The sequence below is a fragment of the Apodemus sylvaticus genome, chromosome 22, assembly GCF_947179515.1.
Source record: "Apodemus sylvaticus chromosome 22, mApoSyl1.1, whole genome shotgun sequence".
NCBI classification, from domain to species: Eukaryota; Metazoa; Chordata; class Mammalia; order Rodentia; family Muridae; genus Apodemus; species Apodemus sylvaticus.
Genome location: NC_067493.1, coordinates 46,463,042 through 46,490,875, shown reverse-complemented (window position 1 = coordinate 46,490,875; position 27,834 = coordinate 46,463,042). Strand labels below are relative to the sequence as shown.

Below are 27,834 nucleotides of genomic sequence, written 5' to 3'. Positions count from 1 at the left end.
TAACGTGTCAGAAAATGACACAGCTGCTTTTGAGGCTGGCTCAGAAAATGACTGCTCCCCTGGTTTGAAAGCTCCTCCGTTCCCCCTTGCCCAGCAGGACAGTTCCTGCAGCTTTGATACAAAGTCCCTGCTGCCCACGGCAGATTTCTAAAGGCTTCCAAGAGTACAAAGGCTCGCCCCCGGCACTTAGCAAAACTTATTATGACGCCAAAGGAGTTCTGTTCCCTAAAGGCCTGGACTTTGTCCCTCCATTTCTCTCTGCAGGGGAATTCGTTCTTTGTAATGACAAATTATCTCAAGTCAGAAGGCCAAGTCCAGAAGCTGTGTCCTGAGGTAAGCAGGGGACCCACTCAAAGAGGACGCAGGGCTGAGATGCATTCTGGGAACCAAGAAGCCTTTGTCTGCCCACCCCAGTCTCTCCTGCTGCAGCCCGGGGCCTGTGTGAACATCTTTCTTTCCTTTGCTGGCACTCTGTGCCGCTCACAACAGTATGTATGACTCCTGGCATGTGTGTCATCTATTCCACATTTCACTGGAGCCACACAAATTCAGAATGACTCCCAGGCCCTATTTTATACCAGAGAAGACTTAAGACATAGCACGATACACTGTGAGCCCTCAGAAAACAGGCTGCTATGGGAACCGAGAAGATCACACACAGCAGATGAAACCCAGGGCCTCCACAAGGCAGGCAGGCAACCTGGAGGGCGGGCACCACATGACTCTGGGGAGGGGCTTTTAACCTACACTACATTCTGGCCTGGGCCATTCGGCCGGATGGGTGTCTCCTCTCCTTTGTCAATACTCTATCTCTCATAGGCTCAGCAAATGTGGCCAAGCCCTAAAGTACATCTGAATATAGGCGGGGTGGTCCAGCTATTCAAACTCCTGCGGACCAGAAGGGCTTCAAGCGACTGGGGCTTTGCTCACAGCTCCGTGGTGGACTGAGCTCAGCTGGGTGGCTTTTCTGTTGATTTGGCTTGTTTCTCACAGAGCTGCCATTGCTTCCTTTGGAGACTCCCAAGTGCCAGGCTCCTCGCCACCTCCAGGGACTCTTAAAGGGCTTTTCTCTTTTCAGGGTCTTTCCGCCCTCTGGGAGAGTAGCCAGACTCCCAAATTGCAGCTCAGGAACCCCAGAGCCAAGAAGGCTGAAGCCTGGGGCTGGCACGGGGTTATTTCTGCTGCCTCCTGGTAGCTCTTGTGATCACAGATAGGCCCAGCTCAAACGGGAGGGTTAAAAATACTTGGTCTGTCAGCCAGGAGAATGATCAAGAACCCCTCCAACCCATGCAACAATCACAAACTAATGTTAGAGTTTCTTTTGAAGATTAAAAAACCAAAACAAACAAGACCCAAAACAACCCTTAACACAGAATTGGCTTAGCTTCTTTCCTGGGAGATCTTTCTAACTGATAAATGAAAACCATAACTGCCCAAGAGCATTAGTATAAAATAATTCATTACATACCCATTCATTCATTCATACAATGATTATTAAGACCTATAATGAGTCCAGCAGGTAGTTAGACTACAAAGATTCAGACTTTGCAGACTAAAGATTCATAGTTGAATTTAGGGGTTACTTAGAAAAGAATCCAGGGGCCTGGTGGGTCACAGAAAGAAAGCAATCCAGGCAGTAAAGAGGAAATGAGTCTGAAAACTGTGAGCCCTCCACTGAGCAAGGACCACGTGCTAAGCCCTCTTTCCCAAACCCATCCCACCCTCACAGCGGCCGTGCCAGACAAAGCAAGTTACCTTCCTGTAACAGAGGGGTCCAAGCTTAAAGGATGTGAAATGACTCTGCCAAGGTAGCACAACCCACATACAAAAGCTGCTCTTGCAGGGCCCAGGAGGACTCAAGACCTGGAACCTTGTCCGGGATCTTAGACACAAATGCCCAGATCACAATGAACAGAGGCTATTGCGCATGTGCACCAGTGTTTGCTCTGTCTTTCCTAAGACTGCCATTAGACCCGCTGCATGAAGCCAAAAAAATGCAGAAAGCAAACGCTGTCTTTCCCCTTCCCTTATCTGCCCTTCAGCCCCCAGACACAGCTGACCCATTTTCTCCAGCCAGCCAGGAGCGTGCTGGCTGAGTCCTTGGTCCCCACGTCACCTGCTGCCCTCATGGTATCTGCCTGCTCACTCGGTTCTGTGGTGGCAAGGCCACTGCAACCCTCAACCTCACCACCTGCTTTCTACCCCAGATACCATCCTGGAAAGGGCCTCTTGGTTGCCTTGAAGACCTCTGTTTACATTTTGATTTATTCTTGTTTTTAGTTGAGATAGAATCATATACTCTAAAACCTTTGACTTCCAAGTATACATCGTACAAACCATCACCTAATTCCAGAAATCTTCTATTACCCCCACCCCAAGGAAACTTTGACTCCCAAATCAAACTGTCCCATTGGCAACCAATCTCTTCCACCCTCCCCACAGCCATGGACAGCCACCAAGCCCCTCTATGTCTCTGTGAATTTGCCTGTCCAGGATGCTTCCCATCCAGAGAGCCACACAGAGTGTGGTCTCTGGCGTCTCACTCCTTTCGCCCCACACTGTGGTGTGAAAGGAGTCTATAATGTAGCATGTGTCAGGACCCAGCTGAATAAGACATCACATGTGGGGGCCTGGGGAGACAGAGCAGTTACTAATGTGCCAAATAGGTGAGCTACAGTCTCAGTGGGAGACCCTGTTTCAAATATATATATATGGGTGAGTGACAGAAAGAGACAGCTGACATTGACCTCTGGTGTACACTGCAAACACACACGTGCATGCTCACACACACACACACACACACACATGAATGTACCACCTTTTCTTGTCTCCTCTCGCACTGATGGATTTGGTCTGTCTTCCCTTTCTGGCCACTGTGAGTAGTATTGCAGTGACTGGTTCTGAGCAGGTGTCTGTGGCATCTTGAGGCAATGCTTACTCTCTGTTCTTCCCGCAGTACCCCAGCCGCGGTGTACAGTGCTATTCTGACAAGGGTTGTAAAAAGGGATGGATGGACCCGCAGAGCAAAGGTACTTTTCTATGTCTTTCCCTGGACTGCTGAGAGGGGGTGGTCTGGCATCTTTGTGACGCTCTCTTTGTGATGCTCATGATGGCCAGTTTCTTCCGGTCCTTAGTCTCGGCTGCCTTTTGCTCCACCACACAGGCGGGACTGTGTCTGTCCCCTGATTCATCCCCAGCTGAAGTCTATAAGTGGGACTTTCTAAGTATGGACTGTCAAGGGCTCAGTTTGGCTTGGGGTGCATCTGTGATGAGGGTAGGGTTCACGGATGAGGGAGCTGCCGGGGCTTAAGAGTGCAGAGTCTACACATGGGCTGAGTGCATGGTGTCCCCTGAAGGTATTCCTCTCCGGTACAGTCACATCTGTGGTTCTTCAACCCCTTGGAACTTGTAGGAATCCAGACTGGCAGGTGTATCCCATACGACCAGACGAGGAAGACCTGTGAAGTCTTTGCCTGGTGTCCTGCTGAGGAGGGGAAGGAAGCCCCCCGGTGAGTTGCATGGTTGGGGTCACAAACAGTGGCCTTGGCAGTGCTAATTTTTCCAGGGTTCCTAAGCTCTGATCAACATAACCCTGGCTGCAAAGCTCGGGCATGGAGATCTCTATGCCATCTCTGGGAAGGCTACCCCAGCTCTGCGGTTCTGGGTTTCACCTCTTCTGGTGGGCTGCCCGGATGCTACAGATATACCAGCTCAGAGAGGATAGGGCAAAGTCTGGGACAAGTGGGGTCTACAGTCTGCCTCTTCCCTCCAGGACATCACATGCTGCTGTATGTCAGACAAGGGAAGGTAAAGTGAGGCCTGGGACGAGAGGGGTAAAGGGGTCCACAGAACTCTGCTGGCTGGGAATGACATAAGTGTTACTGCTCTTAGAAAAGGAGCAGAGGGGCTGGGGAGACCGCTCAGCGGTTAAGAGCACTGACTGCTCTCCCAGAGGTCCTGAGTTCAATTCCCAGTAACCACGTGGTGGGTGGTGGTTCACAACCATCTGTCATGGGATTCGATGCCCCCTCTTCTGGTGTGTCTGAAGATAGCTACAGCGTATTTAAATACATAAAACAAACCTTAAATTTTAAAAAAGAAGAAAAGGAATAAAGAGGTTCAGGTGGCCTGCGAGGGGCAGGTGACAATGTCAAGTGCTGGTGCTCAGGTGTGAGCCTCTGAGTGGTGGGAGCCTGGCCAGGGAGGTGGGGCCCAAAAGTCCAGCAATGAGTATTTTGGGGAGAGAGAGCTGTCCACCAAGAGTTACAGCTCAGTAAAGACAGCCGGTCTCAGACAATCCTTGGTGACTTAACTTGTGTGTTATTCCATGTGGGCAGGGACTCTATGAACCTCGGGGAGTGGGATGGGATTTGGGGATAAACACATTCTATTGACTGAGCCTAAGACACTAGCGATGCTCTATTTACATGGGGAAGACTTCCCCATGCTGTGATACACGACTGTCCACTGGTTGGGTATCTCCAGAACGTGTTCTGATGCAGCCATGGAAACAGGGAGGGAGATAGCTTGATTCCTACTGGTCTCAAACATGAGATTTCTGGGGTTTGAGCATGCGCCACCTCACCAACTCTATGCCAATTCTTCTGGTGGCACGGTTCGCGTGCCCCACACAGCCCTTCATGTGTTACAGTAATCCTGGACCCAGAGCACCCATAGGTGACCCTGGCCATCGTGGCTGCTCTGGGACCCAGAGCAGGGTTGTTTTGTTTGTTCTGACGCATGGGTGTTCATATTAAATGACGGAGGACATGAGAAAGCAGAGCTGGAGAGGGCTCTCAGCAGGTACAGTGCTGCCCGGCAGGCCTGACGGCTGTAGTCCCAGCCAAGGAGACAGACTGAGGAGCATCCCTGGCTGCTGGCCAACTACTCTAGCCAATCAGTGAGCTCCGGGTTCAGTGAGAGACTGCCTCAAAAAATAAGGTGGAGAGTGGCTGAGGAAGACACCAGGTATCAGCCTCCAGCATCCACACGTGAGGATTCTGAGACCTGCACACCTATACACATGAACAACACACATACACACACACATATACACACACATATACATACATACACACATATACACACATACATACACACACATACACACATACATACACACACATACATATACATACACACATATACATACATACACACATACACACACATATACATACACACATATACACATATATACACACATACACATATACACATACACACATACACACACACACACACACACACACACCACACTCCTCCTAGTAGTATACTGGTTCTAGACAGCTCTGTCCAATAGAACTTTCTTCAGTGATGGGAACGTTTGGTAACCATGGTGTCCAATCTGGGAGCCACCAGCTACCTATGGTGATTAAACACATGGAATAAGGAATGGAATTTTAATCGAAAATACATCTAATTTTTAATTTATTACATTACCCTTATTTATCTACATTTATTTGTTTGTGTATGTGCCACACTGTGCATCTGGACCTCATAAGATAACTTGAAGAAACTGATTGATTCTTCCTCCCTGAGGGTCCCAGGAGCGAACTCGGGCTTGGTGAAGCACCTTTACCCCCTGAGCTGTCTCACTGGCCCTGATTTTAATCTCATGGTCACTTATGCTTTAAGGCTCCCCAGACTTCCCAGGACTCAGGACCACTTTATACGTGGGACCAAGAGACCCCCAGCTGACATGCAGGCGGCTCAGGCAGAGATCGACCCCGCCATCCAGTGCCAGGGTGCAGCTCAGCGGGACCACCCTTTCTGGCCTTCGGTTGACATTCCAGTTCCATTTCTCGGTCAGGGAAATTTCTTTGTGCAGCGGGTCTGCACTGTAGGTGGGCGCCCAGCCTAGACCCGGGCTGCTTGGCCTCCCGGAAGACTCTCTGCTCGGAACTTTCAGCTTTGCCACCAGTTCAGTCATCAGGCGAATCTGTGCATCTCCACACGCCTGCCCCGGGCTTTGTCCTTCATTCTTTCTGTTGTTGCCGCTGTTGTCTTTGAGACAGGGTCTCACTGTGTAGCCTTGGCTGGCCTAGAACTCACTCTGTAGACCAGGCTGGCTTCAAGCTCACAGAGATCCACCTGCCTCTGCCTTCCTCAGTGCTTAAATACCACAATACCTGCTGAGGGGTTTGTCTGTTTATTCTTGTTACTTTTTGAGACAAGGTCTTACTGTGGAGTTGAAGCTGGCTGCATTGTGTAATCCTCCTGCCTCAGCCTCCTGAGCTCTGGGATTCCAGGCATAAATCACTAAACCAGCTTCCTGGGTAGCATTTTGACAGGACTTTAGGCAAACAGTCTCCTCACATGAGACGTGAACCAGGTTCGATGGTTCGGATAACTCTGCACTCATTCAGGATAGCCATCAAGGAATGGACTTTCTCCAGTTACTTCTGTGCGCCGCTTCACATGAAATAAAAATCTAAAGAAACCAGATGGGAAGTAGGTCCCAAGGTTGTTGCTCTGTAATAGACGAGATAAGACATGCAGAGAGCATGATTGAAAATCAAATGCTAAAAATGTTATGTGCAAGGATCCTGCAGTCTTTCGGAGTCTTGGTTTTTATATTTAATTAGTCTTTATATATACACATGCATCTTTAAAACCTATTCTGATAGTTTCGTGCATATTATGTATAATGTATTTTAATCATATATAACCCAAATTTCCCTTCCCACTCTCCCTGGGTCCCTTTCTCAAATACTTTCTCCTTCTGCTTTTATGCCCCGCCCCTTTCATGCCCCGCCCCATTCGTGCCCCGCCTCCTTTTAAATAATTCACTGAGTCCAGTTAGCTGTGTCTGCATGAACATGGGTGTAGGCTCATTCACCTCAGCATGAAGAGAAAGGACCCCTCTTCAGGCAGCCATCTGTGGCTTGCCAACAGTTCCTCAGCTGTGGGTGGAGCATCATGATGCCAGCTCCCGTCTATGCTGGGATGCTGACTAGCTGATCTTTTGTAGGTCGTGTCTAGGTAACTATAGCTGCTATGAGTTTATGAATGCACCAGCCATGCCATGCCCAGGAAACAGCTCTAGTCCCCATCCTCGGCTTCTTAACATCCTTCCCACACTCTCTTCCCAGATACTTCCTGACCCTGCAGGGAGTAGGCGATACAAATGTCCCATTTAGGGCTGATTGTTCAACCATTATTTTTCCTAAGCACTTGGACCGGTCTTCGCATTCACTGCTGTCCACTGCAAAAAAAAAATGCTTCTCTGACTGAGCCTTCACGGGGGTAGAAGCAAATACATAGATGGTGGTTTGAGATGTTCATTTAGAAAAACAGTATCAGGGTCTCCCTGGAGCCTCTGACCTAAGCCATGGGCTTTTGACCAGGTTTGTAGGACCAGACAGGAAGTCGCTCCTGTGTGGTGGGGCCTCACATCCACTATATTGCAAATCTTGCTTGGCAGTTTGGTATTGCAACACGCAGAGTTCACTGCCGAGTAATAAGCTGAGGACTTTGCTCGCTCAGTGGCCTGCATAGCGCTCTCGGGCACTAGCCGGCATGGAGGAAATCTCCAGGTCCGCTCCAGCTTGCTTTCCCCATGCACAAAGGGTGTTATCACGTCAGCAACACGCTCTTATCAGCTACTTACGGCGAGCAAGCAACAACTATGGCGATCGCTTATTTTGAGAACCCCAAGGTCCCCCTCCCGTGGCCTGGAATTTTGGTTCCTTTAACTTGGTGGAGAGCTAAATACTCCCCAAAGCCTCTGATGAATGAATGAATGAATGAATGAATGATATAGACAATTCTGTGTGTGGTCCTGTGATAAAGGCTGTAGGGACTTAGAGTCTATCAGGAAGCTGCAAACATGGCTGCTCAAGAGCTGGCCAGCACTGGCTCCCGGACATTATGCTCATAAGGTCTCAGTTTCAGAGTTTACCAGTGGGGGATGGGGAACTGACCCAGGGTGCTTCTGCCTTGGCAATCACCAAGTGCTACATCTGAGGCTCTTTCCAGTTTCTCCCTTGCAGAGCTAGTTGTCAGAAGTTAACATGTCACCGCACGCAGCCAAGCACACAGTTGTATCAGTATTAAGCGTGACCCCATAGTTGCCATGAGGGTCTCAAGAAGGCAGGAAGAGGCTTCTTGGAGAAGCTGCTGGGCTCATGGGGGGCTTTGGAACATTTTACTAAGTTACTCATTTCTCTTCACTCGAAAACACAAAATCATAAACCTCTCCGGTCCATGCACTCTGTCCCTGAGGTCACAGTTCCTTCTCGTCTTTCTCTTCCAGGCCTGCACTCTTAAGGGGCGCTGAAAACTTCACTGTGCTCATCAAGAACAATATCGACTTTCCCGGCCACAACTATACGACGTAAGCACCTCTGATGCCTGGCTGTCCGTGCCACAAAAGCTGCTGCTGCTGCTGCTGCTTCTTCTTCTTCTTCTTCTTCTTCTTCTTCTTCTTCTTCTTCTTCTTCTTCTTCTTCTTCTTCTTCTTCTTCTTCTTCCTCCTCCTCCTCCTCCTCCTCCTCCTCCTCCTCCTCCTCCTCCTCTCCCTCCCTCCCTCCCTCTCTCTCCCTCCCTCTCTCTCATGGATCAGGAGTCTGGAAATGTCTTTGCTGAGTGGTTCCTGCTCTCCTTCTTCCCAGAGCTGTCATTCAGTCAGAGCTACTCTCAGCTCTAGGCTGACGACAGCCAAGCCCCTCTCCAGCCTCACCCATGGGCCTGGAGCAGGAGGACTGAGCTCCTCACCACGTTCATCTCACCCAAGAACCATTTTGAGTATCCTTAGGACACGGTGGGTGCTCTGCCTGGGCAAGCCATCTGGCCCGGATAGCAGCAGATTACCCAAGGCAACAGAGGTGGAGGCCACAGTCCTGGGGAGTGATGGCCCACCAGTTCTACAATATGCTATTGGTACAACGATTGTTCTTAGCACAGCGTAAGAGGACATTCTACAAGGGTCCCCAGCAGACACCGGAGCTGCCACGAGGCTCACATAAATCTGTTTGTAGTTGATCAATGTCAAGTTCGATAATGTCGCATTGGGAGCTCTGTAGCAACTGAGGTGGAGGGATTTACACCACGGTAACCGGCAGGCACTAAATATCAGCCACTTGTTTTTCCTTTAGAGAGATGGTTGTTAAGTGTCTGTTTGTGATTCTGCACAGGAGAAACATCTTGCCCGATATGAACACCTCGTGCACCTTTCACAAGACTTGGAACCCTCAGTGTCCCATCTTCCGACTAGGGGACATCTTCCAGGAAGCAGGAGAGAACTTTACAGAGGTGGCAGTTCAGGTTGGTGAAGTCTTTGGTCTTTGTACAATGGTTTTATGGGGCTGCGAGGGGTGGGGTGGAGGTTGTCAAATGTCAAGGGACAGTGTCTGATGGTAGAGGCTGAAGTCACAACCCACATTTATATTTGGGAAACTATACCCAGTACCCAGGGTTTTACCTATTCTCTTTCAAGGAATCCCACAGTCCTGAATGAGCCACTTGGTGCATTTCTCCCCTGACTGCGGTAGCAACTTACCACTAACATGCCAGCTTAAAATAACAGATGTTGGGGCTGGAGAGATGGCTTAATGGTTAAGAGCACTGATAGCTCTTCCAGAGGTCCTGAGTTTAATTCCCAGCAACCACATGGTGACTCACAACCATCTGTAATGGGATCTGACGCCCTCTTCTGCTGTGTCTGAAGACAGGAATAGTGTACTCACATACATAATATAAATCTCACATACATAATATAAATATAAAAATCTTTTAAAAAAATAGTTACATATGTCTTCTCTCTGTGCCTAGAGTGGAAGTCCAGATTCGGGTGACCTCCATATGTCAGCGGGAGTGCATTGCCTCCCAGAAGGCTCCCGGGAGGCTCCAGGGAAGAGCCTGTGTTTGCATCCCCTCCTTCCCCAGGGCCCCTGTATTTATGTATTGCTTGGCCATCCCTTCCGCCATCTTTAAAGCCAGCAAGCAAGTATCCTGTTTCAGGGAACACAGTGACTTCTTGTTTTCATTTGTTTGGGTTTTGTTTTGAGATTGGGGGTGGGTTTCTCTGCGTATCCCTGGCTGTCCTGGAGCTCACTGTGTAGACCAGGCTGGCTTCAAACTCAGAGCTCCTTCTTCCTCTGCTTCCCTTGGCATGCTGGGATTAAAGGTGTGCACCACCATGGCCCACCGGACTCAGGTTCTTTGAGAGTGGGTCTCATTGGGTAGCCCAGGCTGGCATGGAATTCTCTAGCCACCAAGATACCATGAGTATGACACAACATCGTTGCCTGGTTGCTCTCTCTTATAAAACCACTTATCTTTAGAAGGGCATTTGTAGGACGAGCACATAAGACCAGGCCCCCTTCGTTTGCTCACGGCTGTTGAAGCTTTTCCTAAGGGAGCTCAGACAGAAAGCAGAGAAGGCCTTTGCTGCAGTCCCCTGGGTTCCAAGCTAACCAGTTCATCTTAATCTGTAACAGGGAGGTATCAGGAGGGAAGTTTGAATGCAGGGATGGTTTGCTGGAAGTGACATTTCAGGAGCAAATGTGAGGTGGAGGCCCCAGATGGGAGGCACCGGGAGTCTGCCTGCCGCCACCATGGTATGCCGGCCACGTTTACGGCACTGAAACCTTTTAATGAGTATCTTCCCCAGAGAGGGAAACCTTCCCTGCGATGATTACTGAGCAGGACAGTGCCTGGTGGCTGCACAAGCCATACGCAACAGATTTATCGACTTCCCTTTGTAACTGTTCCCCTCGCATCAGGGAGGAATCATGGGCATCGAGATCTACTGGGATTGCAACCTGGACAGATGGTCCCATCACTGCCAACCCAAGTACAGCTTCCGCCGCCTGGATGACAAGTATACCAATGAGTCCTTGGTCCCCGGCTACAACTTCAGGTAAAAGTATGAAACGGGCCGGAGGGAAGACATCAGCAGACAGAAAAGCCAAGGCGCTACCTCATGCTTGCTGTTGTATTTGAATAAGGGCACACACACAAAAAATATGAGTAAAGAAAACATTATTATAGCTTATCAACATTACTACTCATTAGGGAAATGCAAATTAAGACCACAATAAGATAATATTGTAGGGCTTAGCAGGTAAGGGTGTGAGCTGCCAGTGAAGAGGCCTGAGTTTGATCCTCAGAACACACATGGCCTAAGGATAGAACCGACTCTCAAGGGTGCTCGGACTTCCACACACATGCGTGCTTGAGTGCGTGCGCACAAACACACACATACACAAACATACACACACACTCACACACACACACACACACTCACACTCACACACACACACGTCCATGCCTGTTAAGGTTAAAATTGAAAAGAGTGATACAACTGTACATTGACCAGAATGGCTACAATTTTTAAAGACAGGAGCTGGAGAGATGGTTCAGCAGTTAGGAGCACTGGCCACTCTCCCAGAGGACCCAGGTTTGATTCCCAATACCCACACGATGGCTCACCGTCTATATATCCAATTCCAGGGATTAATCTAATACTGTTTTCTGATCTTTTCGGGCTCCAGGCATATATGAAGTATACATATATACATACATATAAAACACTCATAAAAATAAAACAAAGATAAACTTTAAAAAACAAAATAAAACAAGCATTTCTCTTTGGAGGCTTCTCCCACTCTCAGGAATTCTCTCATTTTTCCTTAATCTCCATTCACTCTTTCAAAAGTAAATAAAATTTGAAAGTCAAACAAAAAGCTTTGTACACACATTCTCGTGATAGTCTTATTCATAACAGCAAAATATGAGATGCCAAATGCCGAGCACAGATGAATGGACTCCCTGCGGTGTATTAGCACAGGGCGAAGCTACTCAGTGAGATAAGAAAGGAGAGACCTAGTGACACACCCGCCACCTGGCAGTTAGTTCTACAGGCGTTATGTTGAAAGCCAGACCTAAATGGTCTGTGCTACATGACTTGATGCCACTCAGATGAAGGTCAAGAATAGGCAAAACACGGGCTGCCGAGATGGCTTGGTGGGAGGGGGGCTTGCTGCCAGGCCAGAGACTGAGTTCAAGCCCCAGAATCCACACGATAGAAGGAGACAACCACCCCTGTAAGCACTCTTCCTCCATAAGTACCGTGGCCTGCACAGACAGACTGCCCGCGCGCGCGCACGTGCGCGCGCGCACACACACGCACACGCACGCGCGCACACACACATGCACACACACACCCTCTCTCACTCTCTCTCATTCACTCAGAATAATATTTTAAAAGAGTAGGCAAGACTCGTCTGTGATGAAAGAAGACAGAATAGTGGGTTCCGGGCTCCAAGAAGACTCAGAAGAGTTTTCTGAGGAATGGAATGCTTTGGGTTGAAGGAATTTGCATGATAAACGTTTTCGTTCGTCAAAACTCATTGCCAGACATGGGGGTATAAGTCTAAGTCCAGCATGCAGGAGCAGAGACAAGTAAATCTCTGTGAGCTTGAGGATAGCCTGGTGTCTTAGTCAGGGTTTCTACTCCTGCACAAACATCATAACCAAGAAACAAGTTGGGGAGGAAAAGGTTTATTGAGCTTACACTTCCATGTTGCTGATAACTCCAGCCTGTGTCAAGTTGACACACAAAACCAGCCAGTACACCTGGTCTATATAGCAAGTCCCAAGCTAGCCAGAGCTACTTAGAGAGACCCTATCTCAAAAAAAAAAAAAAAAAAAAAAAAAACAACCTACAACATCCCCCCCCCATTGAACAGAACCTTTAAGATTTATGCAGTTAGACATGTACATAGTATCTCAATAGAACAAACATAAATCAATGTGTTGTACATCTAACGATGGTAAAATGCTCTGGAGAAAATTAAGCAAGGTAGTGGGATGGGCATACGTGACCAGGGAAGGCCCTCAGAACAGGCTCTCCTGCAGGCCCGGCTCTCTTTCTTAGTGAAGAAAACAGGAGCCTGAGCTCCGAGAAGCAACCTGCAGAGTAAAGTAGCGTCTGTGGATCCGTTTCAAGTCTAGAGCCTGGACTAGCAGCTTTCGAAAAACATCCCTCATCACCAGCAGCTCAGTGACACAAACTTGCACATTCCTGGGCCTAGCCTAGATTCTCAGCCTGAGTCAGACTGTACAGGGGGCGGGCCCATGACCTGCCTCTTCACAAGTCTCCAGGGGCTCTGCTGTTAGCTGGAGTCTGAACAGGACACCTATCCTCAGAGCTCCATCCCGGATCCTGGGTCACAGGCCTCACTGGAGTATCCAGTACCAAGTATCCCAGTGCCCCACCTCACTCTCCGACTTAGCCAACACCATCACTGGAACAAGATCACCTGGATACTCCATTAATTTTTTTGCATGTGCAGAATGTTTTAAACTTTGTGATAGTCTACACAAAGATCTGGGCTATTTTCCCTGAGAATCTAAAGTGCTTGACAAAAGGTTTACAATTTTTAATAATACTGGGCTCATATCCCATATGACAGCATTGGTGGGACCTGGCCACCGGCCTGTGTAGAAAGAGCATATGGCTTTTGTGGTGTCACTCTCCTTGCCACTCCTTTATGTCTTTATATGTGACTGGCATGCTTTATGCCCAGCCCCTGTAGAGACCTTTGACTCAACAGCAAGCTGGCTGAGGCTTTCTGCTTCCTTGGGGGTCAGTGAAGTCTCATCCCGAGCTCAGGAAGAAGCTCTTAGGTCAGGCAATGTTTTGATCATCCATGACAAATAGGGTGGCATTCTGAATAGGCTGTGGCCACTAGCAAGGAAGAGGGGACAGGGCGAATGCTCCCCTGACTGTCCTGGGCATTTTTATTAAGCAGGCAGACAAAAGCATGCAAAGGGAGTGTATCAACCAAGCATTAGCCAGCATCCTCCTGGTCTCAGAGCTAAACCTAAGAACATTCAGTCCTGGTGGGATCTGAGCTCTCCCGAGACCCAAAGGCACGGTGACGTCAGTATTCTTTTAGAATAAAGCGTTAGCCAATTTGTTGTTGAATGAGCACCAGGAGAAGTCTTTGGCCAAAAATAAATTGTGGAGTTCTGATAGGCAGGGGACAAGTTGTTTTCAAAGAGCATCACAAAGGAAAAGGAAATGACTGGCTATATGAGGAATTTGGGGGAAAATATAGCTTTCTTTTTGTACAGGAAGTTTAAAAGTTCTCATTATGTAACTTGGTCCTCAAGGAAAAGATTTATGGGGGCTGGGGAGATGGCTCGGTCAGAAAAGTGTTTGCCGTGCAAGCAGGAGGACATGAGTTCAGATCCTCAGCACCGGTGTAGAAAACCAAGCCTAGGGGTGGGTGCCTAAAACCCCAGTGCTGGGCAAGCAGAGACGGGTATTCCAGGGGCTTGCTGGCTGGTCCAAACAAACTGGTGTTCAGAAGGTTGAGAGAGAGACCAGGTCTGATGAAATAAAGTAGAGAGATTGAGGAAGATTCCCGATTCAGACACCTGGTCTCCTCACACACTCACTCACTAAAATGAGGAAGATACATGACAGAATGTCCTCCTTCAGGTAAGCGCCTGATTCAGTTGACTTATGTGTGACACAGGGGAGATAAGATGCACTTCTTGGGTCCAGAATGTGTATGGATACGTATTAGCTTCCTTCGGCGCTGTAGCAGATTACTACTATAAATGGCGTAGGACAAGTAGACATTCATTCTCTCATAGAGACTAGAAGTCTGAGAAGACCAAGTGTCAAAGCCCCCCTCTCTGAAGGCCTAAGGGATCTTCTCTCACCCCCTCCACTTCTATCTGCTCCAGGAATCTCTCACCTTGTAGCTGAACCATTCCAATCTCTGCTTTCATCCTGAATGGCTTCTCCATTTAACTTGTAAGGATTAAATCAGGGGATGTAGGATCACCCTGAACCCAAGGGAATCTCATCTTGAGGTGCTCATTTACAATTGCAAAAATTCTGTATATGGTGATAATCGTGGCGCTGACCTGGCGGTAGGTACTTGAGCTTACTTTCTTTGGGGGGCACTATTTAATCCATTATGTGCAGAAAAGCACCTTGTCCAGTGCCCCTCACCAATTTGACACCAGCCTGTACCGAGGCAGACTTCTAGAGCCACTCAGACCTTCTGAAATCTGTCTGGTATTCATTCAGGTCCAGGGGCCCCCTTTTTGAATAGTCCCCACCCCCAACAATCTTTGCCCTCCATTACGATCTAGACTAGCCCCAGGAGCAGACGAGGAAGACTGGAATGCCTACTGGTTTGCTCTTTCTCCCCGTAAAACACCAAGCGCTTTCAGAGAGGATGCTATAAAGATGGCTGCTTTTCTCTCACAGATACGCCAAGTACTACAAGGAGAACAACGTGGAAAAGCGGACATTGATCAAAGCCTTTGGCGTCCGTTTTGACATCCTGGTTTTTGGCACTGTAAGTCTCTCCTGGTCCCAGCGCCTCCGTCCTATGGCTGTCTAATCACGGATATAGTGGGGAATGAATGCTAGCTTTGCTGTCAGTAGTTGGATCTATACTGCCCACATGTGGGATGCGAGGAGGAGGAGGAGGAGATGTGTTTGGGGATCTGTTGATGTACAAACCATCTGAAAACATGGAATGTGACGGAGGAAGAATTCAAAGATCCAAGCTTCATTTTATTTTTCCTGGGTTAGGCTTCTGCAGCATAGCCAGACGGCCTTGGATCCTCTATCTCCCTGGCTCGGCCCTCCACGGGCTGGAATTATAGGCGGGCAGCACCACGCCCAGCTCCGTTAGTCGACTTTTCAAATACTTTAATACTGAACTGGGGAGATGGCTCAGTGGATACAGTGCTTACTGGACAGAGATGAAGACCTCAGTTCAGACCACCAGAGCCCAGGTAAAAGACTGGGCATGGCAGTGCATGCCTGTAACCCCAACCCTGGGGGTACATAAAATCAATCACCCAAATCATCAACTGAGGAAAGATTTTCCAAAATCAACCTCTTCTACACGTTTGTATGGACAAGCACACCTGTATACATTTGCATGCGCATATCATGGTTGCCACACACACTGGGTAGATAGATAGACAGACAGACAGACAGACAGACAGACAGACAGACAAACAGATTTGATACTGAGTACTGAGCTAGGGGGTGTGTCACTGGTAGAATGTGTGTTTATGAGGAGACCTGGGTTTGATCTCCAACACCACATAAACTGGTGCACACCTGAAATCCCAGCTTTTGAAATTCAGAGGCAGGAGGATATGGAGTTTAAGACCACCCTAGGATATGTGAGCTTCTAAAATGTGAGACTCTACCTAAAAAATAAAATAAATAAATAAGAAGGAAGGAGGGGGCTGGAGAGATGGCTCAGTGGGTAAGAGCACCGACTGTTCTTCCAAAGGTCATGAGTTCAAATCCCAGCACCCACATGGTGGCTCACAACCATCCGTAAAGAGATCTGATACCCTCTTCTGGTGTGTCTGAAGACAGCTACAGTGTACTTACATATAATAAATAAATCTTTAAAAAAAAAAAGAAGGAAGGAAGGATGTAAGGTAGAGAAAAGAATCCATAAAATTTAACAAAAAAAAGTCACTGAGAAGGGACCTTGAAGAGACCAATAAGAAGACTTATGCAGGCCGGAGAGATGGCTCAGCAGTTAAGAGCACTGACTGCTCTTCTGAAGGTCCTGAGTTCAAATCCCAGTAACCACATGGTGGCTCACAACCATCTGTAATGGGATCAGATGCCCTCTTCTGGTGTGTCTGAAGACAGCTACAGTGTGCTCATATGCACTAAGTAATAAATAAATAAATAAATAAATAAATAAATAAATAAATAAATAAATAAGACGCATGTAGACATCTCTGCTGCCCAGATAATCACATGCCATGGGAGAGCTTGTCTGAAACCCTCATCTCGTATGGAAAACACCCTTTGGTACTCCTCCCCTTACTGACCACATCTCTCTCAAACACTCCAGATGGCAGAAAGGAGACGCACGAGGTCTCACAGTCTCTGTGACACTGACAGTGATCCCTCGAGTGTGTGTATCAATGCTGTCTGCACATGCTAGATGCAATGACCAAAAGTTTGTGGGGGAAGGCACCGCCCCGAGCTCAACACTTCCTGCTCTGTTTCAGGGAGGAAAATTTGACATCATCCAGCTGGTTGTGTACATTGGATCCACCCTGTCCTACTTTGGCTTGGTAAGAGGTTCTCGTCCCCATCCTTTAAGGCAGTGATCCAGCTCGGGGTGGGTGAGGGGGTGTCACACTCAGGAGGGCAGAGGCAGGCAGATCTCTGTAAGTTGGAGGCCAGCCTGGTCTACGTGGTGAGACCCAGTCTCGAAAACACAGTAGCAAGAAAAACGATGAAGAAAAATGGATTTGGGAAGAGCCGCCTCACCGGCAGGCGCTTGCTTCTCCACAGGCCACTGTGTGCATTGACTTGCTCATCAACACGTACTCCAGTGCCTTCTGCAGGTCGAGTGTTTACCCCTGCTGTAAGTGCTGTGAGCCCTGCGCAGTGAACGAGTACTACTACCGAAAGAAGTGTGAGCCCATCGTGGAGCCCAAGCCGGTAAGGCAAGCCTCTGCTCTCAGACACCCCCACACAGAGTCTTCTAGGCGGCTAGGAAATGTGTGAAAAAAATAGGCCGTGATCACAGTGTGATCCCTGAGTGGGGACATTTCTTGACAACCCAAACAACTGACTCTCTGATGAGTCCTTGGTTTTGAGAAAGAAGAGACAAATGGAGACGCTCGACATCCTGGGCGACAAATTGCCATGTTCCGGCTTTTGCCATTCATGTCACTGGCACAGCCCCCACCCCCTGTCATCCACAAAGCACAATGGCTTCAGAGAACAAGTCATCTGGCAGTGACCAGTGATATTTAGACAGGGATGCTTTATGGCCCGGTTTTTCCATTTTCCCCATACTTTTCTAGAGAAACCGTCTCGAGAGACGTGCACAACGGGTGTTTTCAGGATGCTCACTAAATTTTGGTTAAATCACAAATAATGAGTGAGGACGGGGAATAGCTTAGCGACAGAGGATTGGCTCAGCATGTGTGGGCCTGAGCTCGGTACCCAGTGTTGCAAAATAGACAAATAATTTATAGGAAAAACAAAACAAAATACATCTACCCAAATGGGCGAATCGTGCAAGATGCCATACAAATCCATAATAGACTCAGGTAACTTGATAGCAAAAAAGAAAAGAAAGCCCTGGGTTAGTGTATGTATATATATATACACATATGTATATATGTATATGTGTGTATGTATGTATATGATATGGTTGCATATGCCTGTAATCCCATTGCATAGGAGATTAAGGCATGCTGGAGACCTTGATTCAAACAGCAAACATACCTAAAAGGCTGGATACAGTGGCTCATGTCTATAACCCCAGTACTAGAGATACTAAGGCAGGTGGATTGCCTTTAGTTCAAAGCTAGCCTAGGCTATCACATACACACACACACACACACACACAGAGAGAGAGAGAGAGAGAGAGAGAGAGAGAGAGAGAGAGAAGAGAAGAGAAGAGAAGAGAAGAGAAGAGAAGAGAAGAGAAGAGAAGAGAAGAGAAGAGAAGAGAAGAGAAGAGGAGAGGTTAAACTTGACTTTACCCTAAGTCATACAGACAATAAATGGTAGAGCTGAGGGTCTTCCCCAGACCCCCCCCCCCCAGGCTGGCTGACCTTGGAATCTGTTACAGTCACTAAGGTAGAGCCAGTGACATGAGATGATTTTGTTTAAAGGGGGGAAAAGTAAATCAAATAACTGTATGTCACAATTTATAGGTTAAAAGGATAACTGTTTACATACTCTATACCTTCTCTGGATGTATATGTCGCACATATACATGTTTACATGCATAGGTGGGTCTGGGACACAGACAGGAGCACTGGCAGTCATGGCTGCTGACGGCTTCTGGCGGAGCCTAGAGTAGAGGAGGCACATAAGTGTTGTTTGATTTTACAAACTCGGACTTGTGAAGCACTTCCTTCACCCCCCCAGAGAAACCACTGGCTCCTTGAAAACATGGAGACTGACTCTGCTCTCACCCCACCTGGGCATCGCTGGTTTTTCCAGCAGCTGAATGCCCAGTTCCCTCTTTATTGTCCATTGTCCGTGGGCTCATGATGGAAATAAAAGGCCAGCCAAGCGCCGTGTGGTGGCACTGGCCTGCAACGCCGCCGGCAGCAGGTAGCCAGAGGAAAGAGGATGGCACATTCGAGGCTAGTCCAGACCAGAGAATAAGACTGAGCCTCAGAAAAGAAAATTGGGAGCCAGGCAGTGGTGGCGCACGCCTTTAATCCTAGCATTTGGGAGACAAAGGCAGGCAGATTGGTGAGTTCGAGGCCAGCCTGGTCTACAGAGTGAGTTCCAGGATAGCCGGGGCTACACAGAGAAACCCTGTTTCAAAATAAAATAAAATAAAATAAAATAAAATAAAATAAAATAAAATAAAGAGAGAGATGGGAAAAATAAGAAGGAAAGAAAAGAAAAGAGGGGGCCAGGAATGAGGAAGGAAAAGGAAGAGGAAGAGAAGAAGAAAAGAAAGAGTGGTTCACCTTTGTGACTAAAAATTTCCACAGCCAGCCTGGGTGAGTGAAATTTATCACCCTCCGGAGATGGCATCTGGGCAAATGGAACTAAGGAGACCACAGCCTTAGTGCTGGGGTCCTGCTGGACTGTGGGGGTCTGTGTCTGACTTCCCTTTGGGTCTTTTTTCTTTTTCTTTTTTTTTTGTTTTGGTTTTTTTTTTTTTTTTTTTGGATTTGATTTTTTTGAGACAGGGTTTCTCTGTATAGCCCTGGCTGTCCTGGAACTCACTCTGTAGACCAGGCTGGCCTCAAACTCAGAAATCCGCCTGCCTCTGCCTCCCAGAGTGCTGGGATTACAGGTGTGCCCCACCACCGCCCGGCCCCTTTGGGTCTTTAACCTGCCTTGTCATGTGGCAAATGTGACGAGCAGATGTGCTCACCCTTGTCTGAAGAGGCGGTTCTTGAGACTTCTGTGCAGAAACTGGCAAACCTTCTAACCTTCATTTCCTAGACGCTAAAGTATGTGTCCTTTGTGGACGAGCCCCACATTCGGATGGTGGACCAGCAGCTGCTTGGGAAAAGTCTGCAAGTTGTCAGAGGCCAAGAAATTCCCGTAAGTGAAAACATCGAGTCTTTTTTTAGGAGAGCTTTGCTCTTCGATATAAACACTTGTAGATATTTATATAAATCACAGTTGATGAATTTTAGCAAAATAAACATGCTCGTGGACCCAACATCCACATGAAAAAAAATCAGTTGTTTGGGGACTGGTGGGATGGCTCAGAGGGTAAAGGCAGTTGCTGATGACCCGATTTGGATTCCTGGGACCCACCGGGGGAGGGGAAGAACCAATTCTAGCAAGTTAGCCTCTGATCCCCCTACATTCGCTGTGGTACACATGCATACACATACACATACACACACACACACACACACACACACACAATCTAATTAAAATGATTTAAAATTAAAAGGCTAGGAGTATAGCTTATAATAGAGGTTTGGGAGGGGGTAGGAGTTAGTTTGGTTGGTTTATTTTTTTTTTTTTTTTGGTTTTTTTTTGTTTTTGTTTTTGTTTTTGTTTTTTTTTGAGATAGGGTCTCTCTGTGTAGCCCTGCCTGCCCTGGAACTCACTGTGTAGACCAGACTGACCTCAAAAATGACGATCCACCTGCCTCTGCCTCCTGATCGCTGGGATTTCATAGTACAGTATTTATCCAGAGAAGAGACAGAGAAAGACTGATTTTCCCAAAAGTCCCTTCTATGTCTCTTCTAAATTGCCATCCTCATTTTATAAATTTGACCTGTGCGAGTTGGGTACAGCTGTCTACACCTGTAACTCCAGCACTTGAGAGGTTGGGGCAGGGAGATCACTTGGACCCAGGAGTTCAGACCAGCTGGGAAATCAAATGAGACCGAGTTACAAAGGAAAACTGAACTGTGTATAAAGACTCCTTATGCACGATGTGACAAGTCTGACCTGTCACTCAATATTATTTTAGTGAGCTACCTGATCCTGCATATGGGGTTACCTCATTCTTACTTCTTATAGTTTCTGCTTTGTAAACATTCAGTTTATTTACCCATTTTAGCACAGAAGGCGGGGAGGCGGGACGACAAATGCCAATCACGCCACAGTGGCAAACATCAATCAGTGTTGGTGGATGCCAATAAACAACCACAAAGTGGCTGGATTCATTGTGCTCCTCCACACTTCCGGTCCTTGGGGACCTTTGCCAGCTGTATTGATTTCCTGTGGCCATAACCGGTGACCACAAATGAAGTAGTGTAAAAACATCAGGCTTACTCTGCTAGTCCAGAGGGTAACCGGCTGCAGTTGAAGTCTTCGTAGGGCATTGGTTCCCCCTGGAGGCTTCAGGGAAGAACCCTCCCCCTGGCTAGGCCCAGCAGGCTGCCTCACTACTGTGGAAGCACAGGCCTCTGCCTGGTTCCTGTCTCAGCACTCCCTGTGGCAGGGAGTGAACTAGAGGAGCTACCACTGCCCAGCACAACTTCCCATTTTAAATGTGATATGCTATTCTTTGTAACTACTTAGTAACTACTAATGGACTTGATTACATTATATAGGATTTTTTATAGTTCATCTGGGGAAGAACCTGATTGAAATTTTCCTTTCTTGTAATGTCCTTGCGGAATATGGGCAGAAAGTGAACTACTTAGCTGAGTGTCCTGATACATTTCTGTAGTGCCCGCATTGGTGAGGTTCAGGCAGGAATATCAGGAGTTCAAGACCAGCCTTACATACATAGTGTTTGGGGTCAACCTGGGCTACAAAAAAATAAACAAACAAACAAACAAACAAAAAAAAACCAAGACGGTTCTTAAGTGTTTAAAACTGTAACCATTTACCATTTTAGGTAATGATGTAATGATTCAGTGATGGTCCATATGTCACAATGCTATTCAGTCAAGGCCACCAGCTCCAGAGCTCTTGTATATTCTTAGAAAGAAATCCTGTATTTGCCAGGCTGTAGTGGCTCACACCTTTAATCCCAGCACTTGGGAGGCAGAGGCAGGCAGATTTCTGAGTTCGAGGCCAGCCTGGTCTACAGAGTGAGTTCCAGGACAGCCAGGGTTACACAGAGAAACCCTGTCTCGAAAAAACAAAAAGAAACAAACAAAAAAGAAATCCTGTATTCATCAAGCAGTCACTTCCCGTTCCCAGTTGCCCCTGTTAACTGCTCACGTACTTCCTACTGGTCTCTTTCCTCTCGAAAATCTGCATAGGATGGGTCATATACCATGTGACACTTTGTAGCACCTCTGTCCCTTAGTACTGTGATGTCAAGGCTCGCTGTTAGTGTTGTGTGTGTGCCCGTTTCAGTCTGTTTTGTGGCTTGATAGTATTCCTGAATAGACAGACTGCCTGAATAGATCAGGGTCTGCTCACCCACCCACTGGTTGGTGGATGCTGGGGTTGTTTTGGCCTTTTGGCTATTACAAATGGTGCTGCTATTACTGTTCACATGCATAAACCATAGAGTTTGAATGTATTTGACTCAGGTCTTCATCCAGGGAATAAAGGCGTATGTCACGGATCCTAGGCATGGCCATTCTGGCAACTTCTTTGGAAGATAACAGATGGTTATGCCAGTCGAGAGAGTCTGGCAGGTGTGAAGAGAGTAGGAATGTGTCAATGAATGTCTCCTATCTCCTGCGTACTGGGCTTTGCCCCAGCACCAGGGAAATGCAGCACATAGAGTTCCTGCTTTTCCGTCAGTCAACAAGGAGACATACTAACTAGTTAGATCTTTTCAGAAGGGAGCCAGTCCCAGGAAGAAGGCAGTCCTCTATCTTGATGTGGCTCGAATCACCCAGGAAGAGACGCACCCTCAGAAGGGGGGAGGGGAGGCCCTGTTCCAGCCGATAGCTGCCTTTTCTGAACTTGATTTCCCAAAGATAAACATCTATGCTACAAGAAGTACTTACACCTTCAGGTACTTACACTCTTCACACCTGCCCGGCTCAATAGCAGCCCAGCCCTGATCCAGTCCTTAGATAATCGGTAGCTGCGCCAGATGCTGTAACACTGACTGCGATTACTCAGGTTGATAGAGTTGCCAAACCTATAGCTCAAGGGCTTGCAGTTGCTGATGCGTCTGGAAACTTGACTTTTTCAGAGACCCCAGATGGACTTCTCGGACCTGTCTAGGCTGTCCCTGTCTCTCCACGACTCACCCCCGATTCCTGGACAATCTGAGGAACTGCAGCTGCTCCGCGAAGAGGTGGCGCCTAGGTCCAGGGACAGCCCAGGCTGGTGCCAGTGTGGAAACTGCCTCCCGTCTCGACTCCCGGAGAACCGCAGGGCCCTGGAGGAGCTGTGCTGCCGGAGGAAGCCGGGACGGTGTATCACCACCTCCAAGCTCTTCCGTAAGCTCGTGCTGTCCAGAGAAGCCCTGCAGCTCCTCCTGCTATACCAAGACCCCTTGCTGGAGCTGGAGGAAGACGCCATCAACGGCAGGCTGCGGCACTGTGCCTACAGGTGCTATACCACCTGGCGCTTCGGCTCCCCGGACGTGGCCGACTTTGCCATTCTGCCCAGCTGCTGCCGCTGGAGGATCAGGAAGGAGTTTCCCAAGACTGACGGGCAGTACAGTGGCTTCAAGTATCCCTACTAACGGTATGGCTGCCACATCATGATGGCTCATAATACGGCTTCTCTTGGAAAGACCTAGAGACACATTTCCGGATGACGGGAACTTGGTTTTCCTTCCTCGTAAGCTGTGTTGAAGTAGAGCTGATTAGACCGACTGCACATGGATGCGAACCGGATGCGGATCCTGAGCCTGACCTCTGACCCTTGACCCTGGACTGCGGTGCTGCCCTCAGCCTATAATGTGTACACAGGCTCCTCATATCCCGACTTCCCCGACCTACTTTCTCTGAAGTAGCATTACAGATATGCTGAAGGTGTTCTCTTCCGTCCACGTTTACACGGCTCCATGGATGTAAAGGCCCAACCCTGAAAACCAAACCTTTTGAGATTTGAAAGTACTCTGAGAAATTAAATATGGCCACAAATTCTTTGACAGCCTCACCCCCTCACCCAACCCTCAGGACCCAAAGGCACTGTTTCTACCCCCCCCCCCATTATGGGCGACTCTGGGGGCTTCATCCAGTAGCGTATGTGATGTTACATCTGTTATTTCGGGCCCTTGTTTTAAGAGGCTAACAGCTTCTGATTCCTGTGCTTGGAACTCTTGCTGAGAGGAAGCCAGGCGACTCAAGAGTCCGACTGGAGGAGCAGCTCCAGGGAGAAGTACCCAACCTGAGCCAGCTCGTCACGTCTAAGTGCAGACACCACACAGGGAGAGAAGCTATGCCTTTCAGGTGATTCCAGGCACGTGGCTGACACTGCAGGAGCCGGCTGCCCAGCCAGCCCAGAGGACCACTCTGCTGCCTTAAGTCATTACATTTGGGGGAGGGGAGGTCACACAGCAATAGGCAACTGGAACAAGAGATGCTGACTGATACTACAAAATGTAGCGACTACTTCTATTGGGCAGTTGTAAGAGGTCACATCAACCAGACTAGAAACCATAGAATCTAACTGCATACAAGATACAGTCTGACCCTCATTGTTATCCTATGATCCAAGTGACTGCTTAGATCATAGGACTTCTTGAATTGTCAGAAACTGGTTGTCTTAGTCAGGGTTTCTATTCCTGCACAAAGATCATGACCAAGAAGCAAGCTGGGGAGGAAAGGGATTATTCAGCTTACACTTCCACATTGCTGTTCATCACCAAAGGAAGTCAGGACTGGAACTCAAGCAGGTCAGGAAGCAGGAGCTGATGCAGAGGCCATGGAGGGATGTTCCTTACTGGCTTGCTTCCCCTGGCTTGCTCAGCCTGCTCTCTTTACCTAAGATTATCAGCCCAGGGATGGCACCACCCACAAGGGTCCCTCCCCACTTGATCTCTAATTGAGAAAATGCCCCACAGCTGGATCTCATGGAGGCCCTTCCCCAACTGAAGCTCCCTTCTCTGTGATAACTCCAGCCTGTGTCAAGTTGACACAAAACCAGCCAGTACACTGTTAAAAGCTGCCTCTGTGCCTTTAATGTCCTGGACTATACAGCAAGTGAGTCCGAGGCAATCTGAAGGCTACGTTAGAAAGCAGCCCAAGCTTCTGGGAGAGGAGTAAACCTGAGGCAGAGGCAGGCAGATTTCTGAGTTCAAGGCCAGCCTCAGGTATGCAGCACCACCACCACGCTTGGAGATGTTTTTTTAAGAAGTGGACAGTATTTGACCCCAGAGTTGAGCTTTTTACTCCAAGCATTCTATATATATAAGAGCTCCAGGTTTCGCTTCCTGTGGCCTTCGAGTCTTTACGCTTTATCTTTGAGCCTCCTTCCTAGTGTACTTTCGTCACCTTGTTAGGGCATCAGACAGGGAGACCACTGGACCCTTCCAGTGTTTGCTCTTGCCTTGGCCACTGGTGCTCTCCTGAGGGTGGCCCTGCCCTCTGTGGACAGAATGACCCTCTCTTCAGCAGCAATGATACTTGCATCTTTATTTGCGGTCTACTGTGTGGGCAGTGCTGTGAGGGAGGCCTCGGCAGCTCATTTTGCAGGCTAAGGTTCTTGTTCTGTCAGCTGCCCAGTGTCCGCACCTTCCTCGGTCAGGACTGAGAGCTGTCTCTTGACACAGACCAGCCGACGTCGTGTCCAACGCAGGGTGGATCTCACGTCTCTCTTTAAAGGGAACCATCTTCTAAACTCATCCTAATTTCAGGTTGGCCATGTAAGGGTTTTTTTTTTTTTAACTGTTTTAATAATAAAACTTGATTTAAATTCATTCATTAAAGACTTATTTTTGATTCCTTTGTTTCAGAAGAGTCCCAAATCTTAATGAATTCATTCACTTTCCCGGGGGTGGGTGACATTATTCCTCCCGTGGAATAATGAGCACAGACACTGATCAGATGATCTGAGCAATGACAACCTGTGACCTGCGGTGCTTATCGTGATGAAGGCAGGTGACGCTCTGAGGTCCCTTAATGGGAGAATTTGACTTACGCGTGGAGACCAGAGCCTTCTACCCGAGGAAGGAACGATTTAGCTAAAATATGCAGAGACATTCTAATTCTAAATGGGGCAGTAGAGCATCCCAGGTCGTGACAACAGTATGTGTCCTACCTGGGGTCCTTGTCACAAGCCTCATAAAGAGAACACAAAGATAGGGCGGTAGCCATGAAGGGTTTTAAATGAGAACCTGGTAAGATAGCATTTAACATTTAAAAGCTCACTCTGAACCAGGCATGGTGGTATACCCCGCACACACACTTGGAGACAGAGGAAGGCAGATCTCTGAGTTCGAGGCCAGCCTGGTCTACATAGACAATCCCAGGCCAGCCAAGGGAACATAGTAAGACTTTATCTCAATGCACACACATGAATAAAAATAAAAGATCATTCTGAAGCAGAAGCTAGAGCTCACTGGAAGAACGTGTCTTGTGTGCGTGAAGCCTTAGGTTTGAGATTTAGTACTGAAAGGGGGAAAAAAAAATTCACCTTGTAGAAAATGCAAGTGAAGGTGGGTAAGATTTTAGTTTTTATTTCTGTCTTTCCTGAAGCTTTTTTGACCCCTTACCGTGCTCCTCTCAGAAAGCCACAAGAGGATACGCATCCAGAGAAAAGGAGGGACGGCTCTGGTGTGCTTTGATTTTAGAGACATCCCCAGCCCGGGCTGGTGAGGGTACTGAGTTTCAGGCCACATGTGTCCATTTTACAGAACAGAAGCTCAAAAGAGAAGCAGACTACATATCTTGAATGAAAAGCAGTCGACAGAACCCACCAGTGCATCCCCGCTCAATGATGGAACTGACCGAGTCTCATTCTCCCTCAGAATTGGGTCTCTTGTTCTAGTTAGCATCAGTTGTCAAGGGGACACAGCAGAGAGTCGTCTGAGAGGAAAGCCTCAATCCAGGAATGGACCAGATCAGACTGGCTTGTGGGCATGCCTGTGGGGGACTGTCTGGGTCACCATGTCTGGGTCACCAATAGATGTGGGAGGGGCTGGGCCCACCCCACTGTGGGTGATCCATTCCCTAGGCAGGCGGTTCTGGGCTGTACAAGAAAGCTAAGTGTGAGCCTGTGAATATGTGAGCCAGATAAGAAGTCAGTCAGCGACCATTGCCCGCGCACGCCTGTAATCCCAGCACTCTGGGAGGCAGAAGCAGGCGGATTACTGAGTTCGAGGCCAGCCTGGTCTACAGAGTGAGTTCCAGGACAGCCAGGGCTACACAGAGAAACCCTGTCTCGAGGAAAAAAAAAAAGTCAGTCAGCAGTGTTCCTCCACGGTCTCTGCTCAGGGCTTCTCTGACATCTCTTTTTGATGGGTCACAATCTCCCTAAGTTGCTCTGGGTCCAGAGCATTTTATCACAGCAACAGAAAGAGACTGGAACTGCTCTTCACCCTCCAGATACCGCAAAGCCAGCCTCTTATTCACCCTGCTTAGAGTTAAAAAGTCCACGTGGCTCTGACAGCGTGTGCTGACTTCCTCCCTTGAGTTGTCCTGTGAGCACCTGTGGCTGATGAACTGTTGCTGACCTCAGCTGTTCAGTGCTGGGTGTTGTGTGGTTGTGGTTTTATTTCCTATTATCTCACAGAGCATGTGACCCCATTTTTCAAAACGGAAGCTCAAAAGAGAACAGACTACATATCTTCAACTATAGTCTTGGGAGCTTAACAGGCCTGTGAGATGTGGCCAGGCCCCACTAGCTGAGGTAAAGAAACAGATCTCACAAGAAAAGAAGAGTCGTTCCCATCAGTCCCATGCTGTGAGCCGGGTGAGATCCCCCACAGAGACCTGACCTATTCTCCAGACTGGAAAAAAACGTAAATGAAGATCAAATGGGGGGATGAT

At 48.1% G+C, this 27,834-nt stretch overlaps 1 protein-coding gene across 2 annotated transcripts in view; it reads left to right on the top strand.

The window, feature by feature from the left end:
- P2rx7 (purinergic receptor P2X 7) overlaps positions 1-25,763 on the top strand; it is a 35,824-nt gene extending 10,061 nt beyond the window's left edge. For both annotated transcript variants that reach the window (XM_052168116.1, XM_052168117.1), the window contains exons 3-13: positions 265-333; positions 2,957-3,029; positions 3,413-3,509; positions 8,258-8,338; positions 9,138-9,267; positions 10,728-10,864; positions 15,239-15,329; positions 17,029-17,094; positions 17,318-17,467; positions 19,955-20,056; positions 23,085-25,763. In XM_052168116.1, the coding sequence (XP_052024076.1) occupies positions 265-333; positions 2,957-3,029; positions 3,413-3,509; positions 8,258-8,338; positions 9,138-9,267; positions 10,728-10,864; positions 15,239-15,329; positions 17,029-17,094; positions 17,318-17,467; positions 19,955-20,056; positions 23,085-23,582 (1,494 nt within the window). In that variant the 3' untranslated portion in view covers positions 23,583-25,763. The remainder of the gene's footprint in view (positions 1-264; positions 334-2,956; positions 3,030-3,412; positions 3,510-8,257; positions 8,339-9,137; positions 9,268-10,727; positions 10,865-15,238; positions 15,330-17,028; positions 17,095-17,317; positions 17,468-19,954; positions 20,057-23,084) is intronic.
- Positions 25,764-27,834: the final 2,071 nt, after the last annotated feature.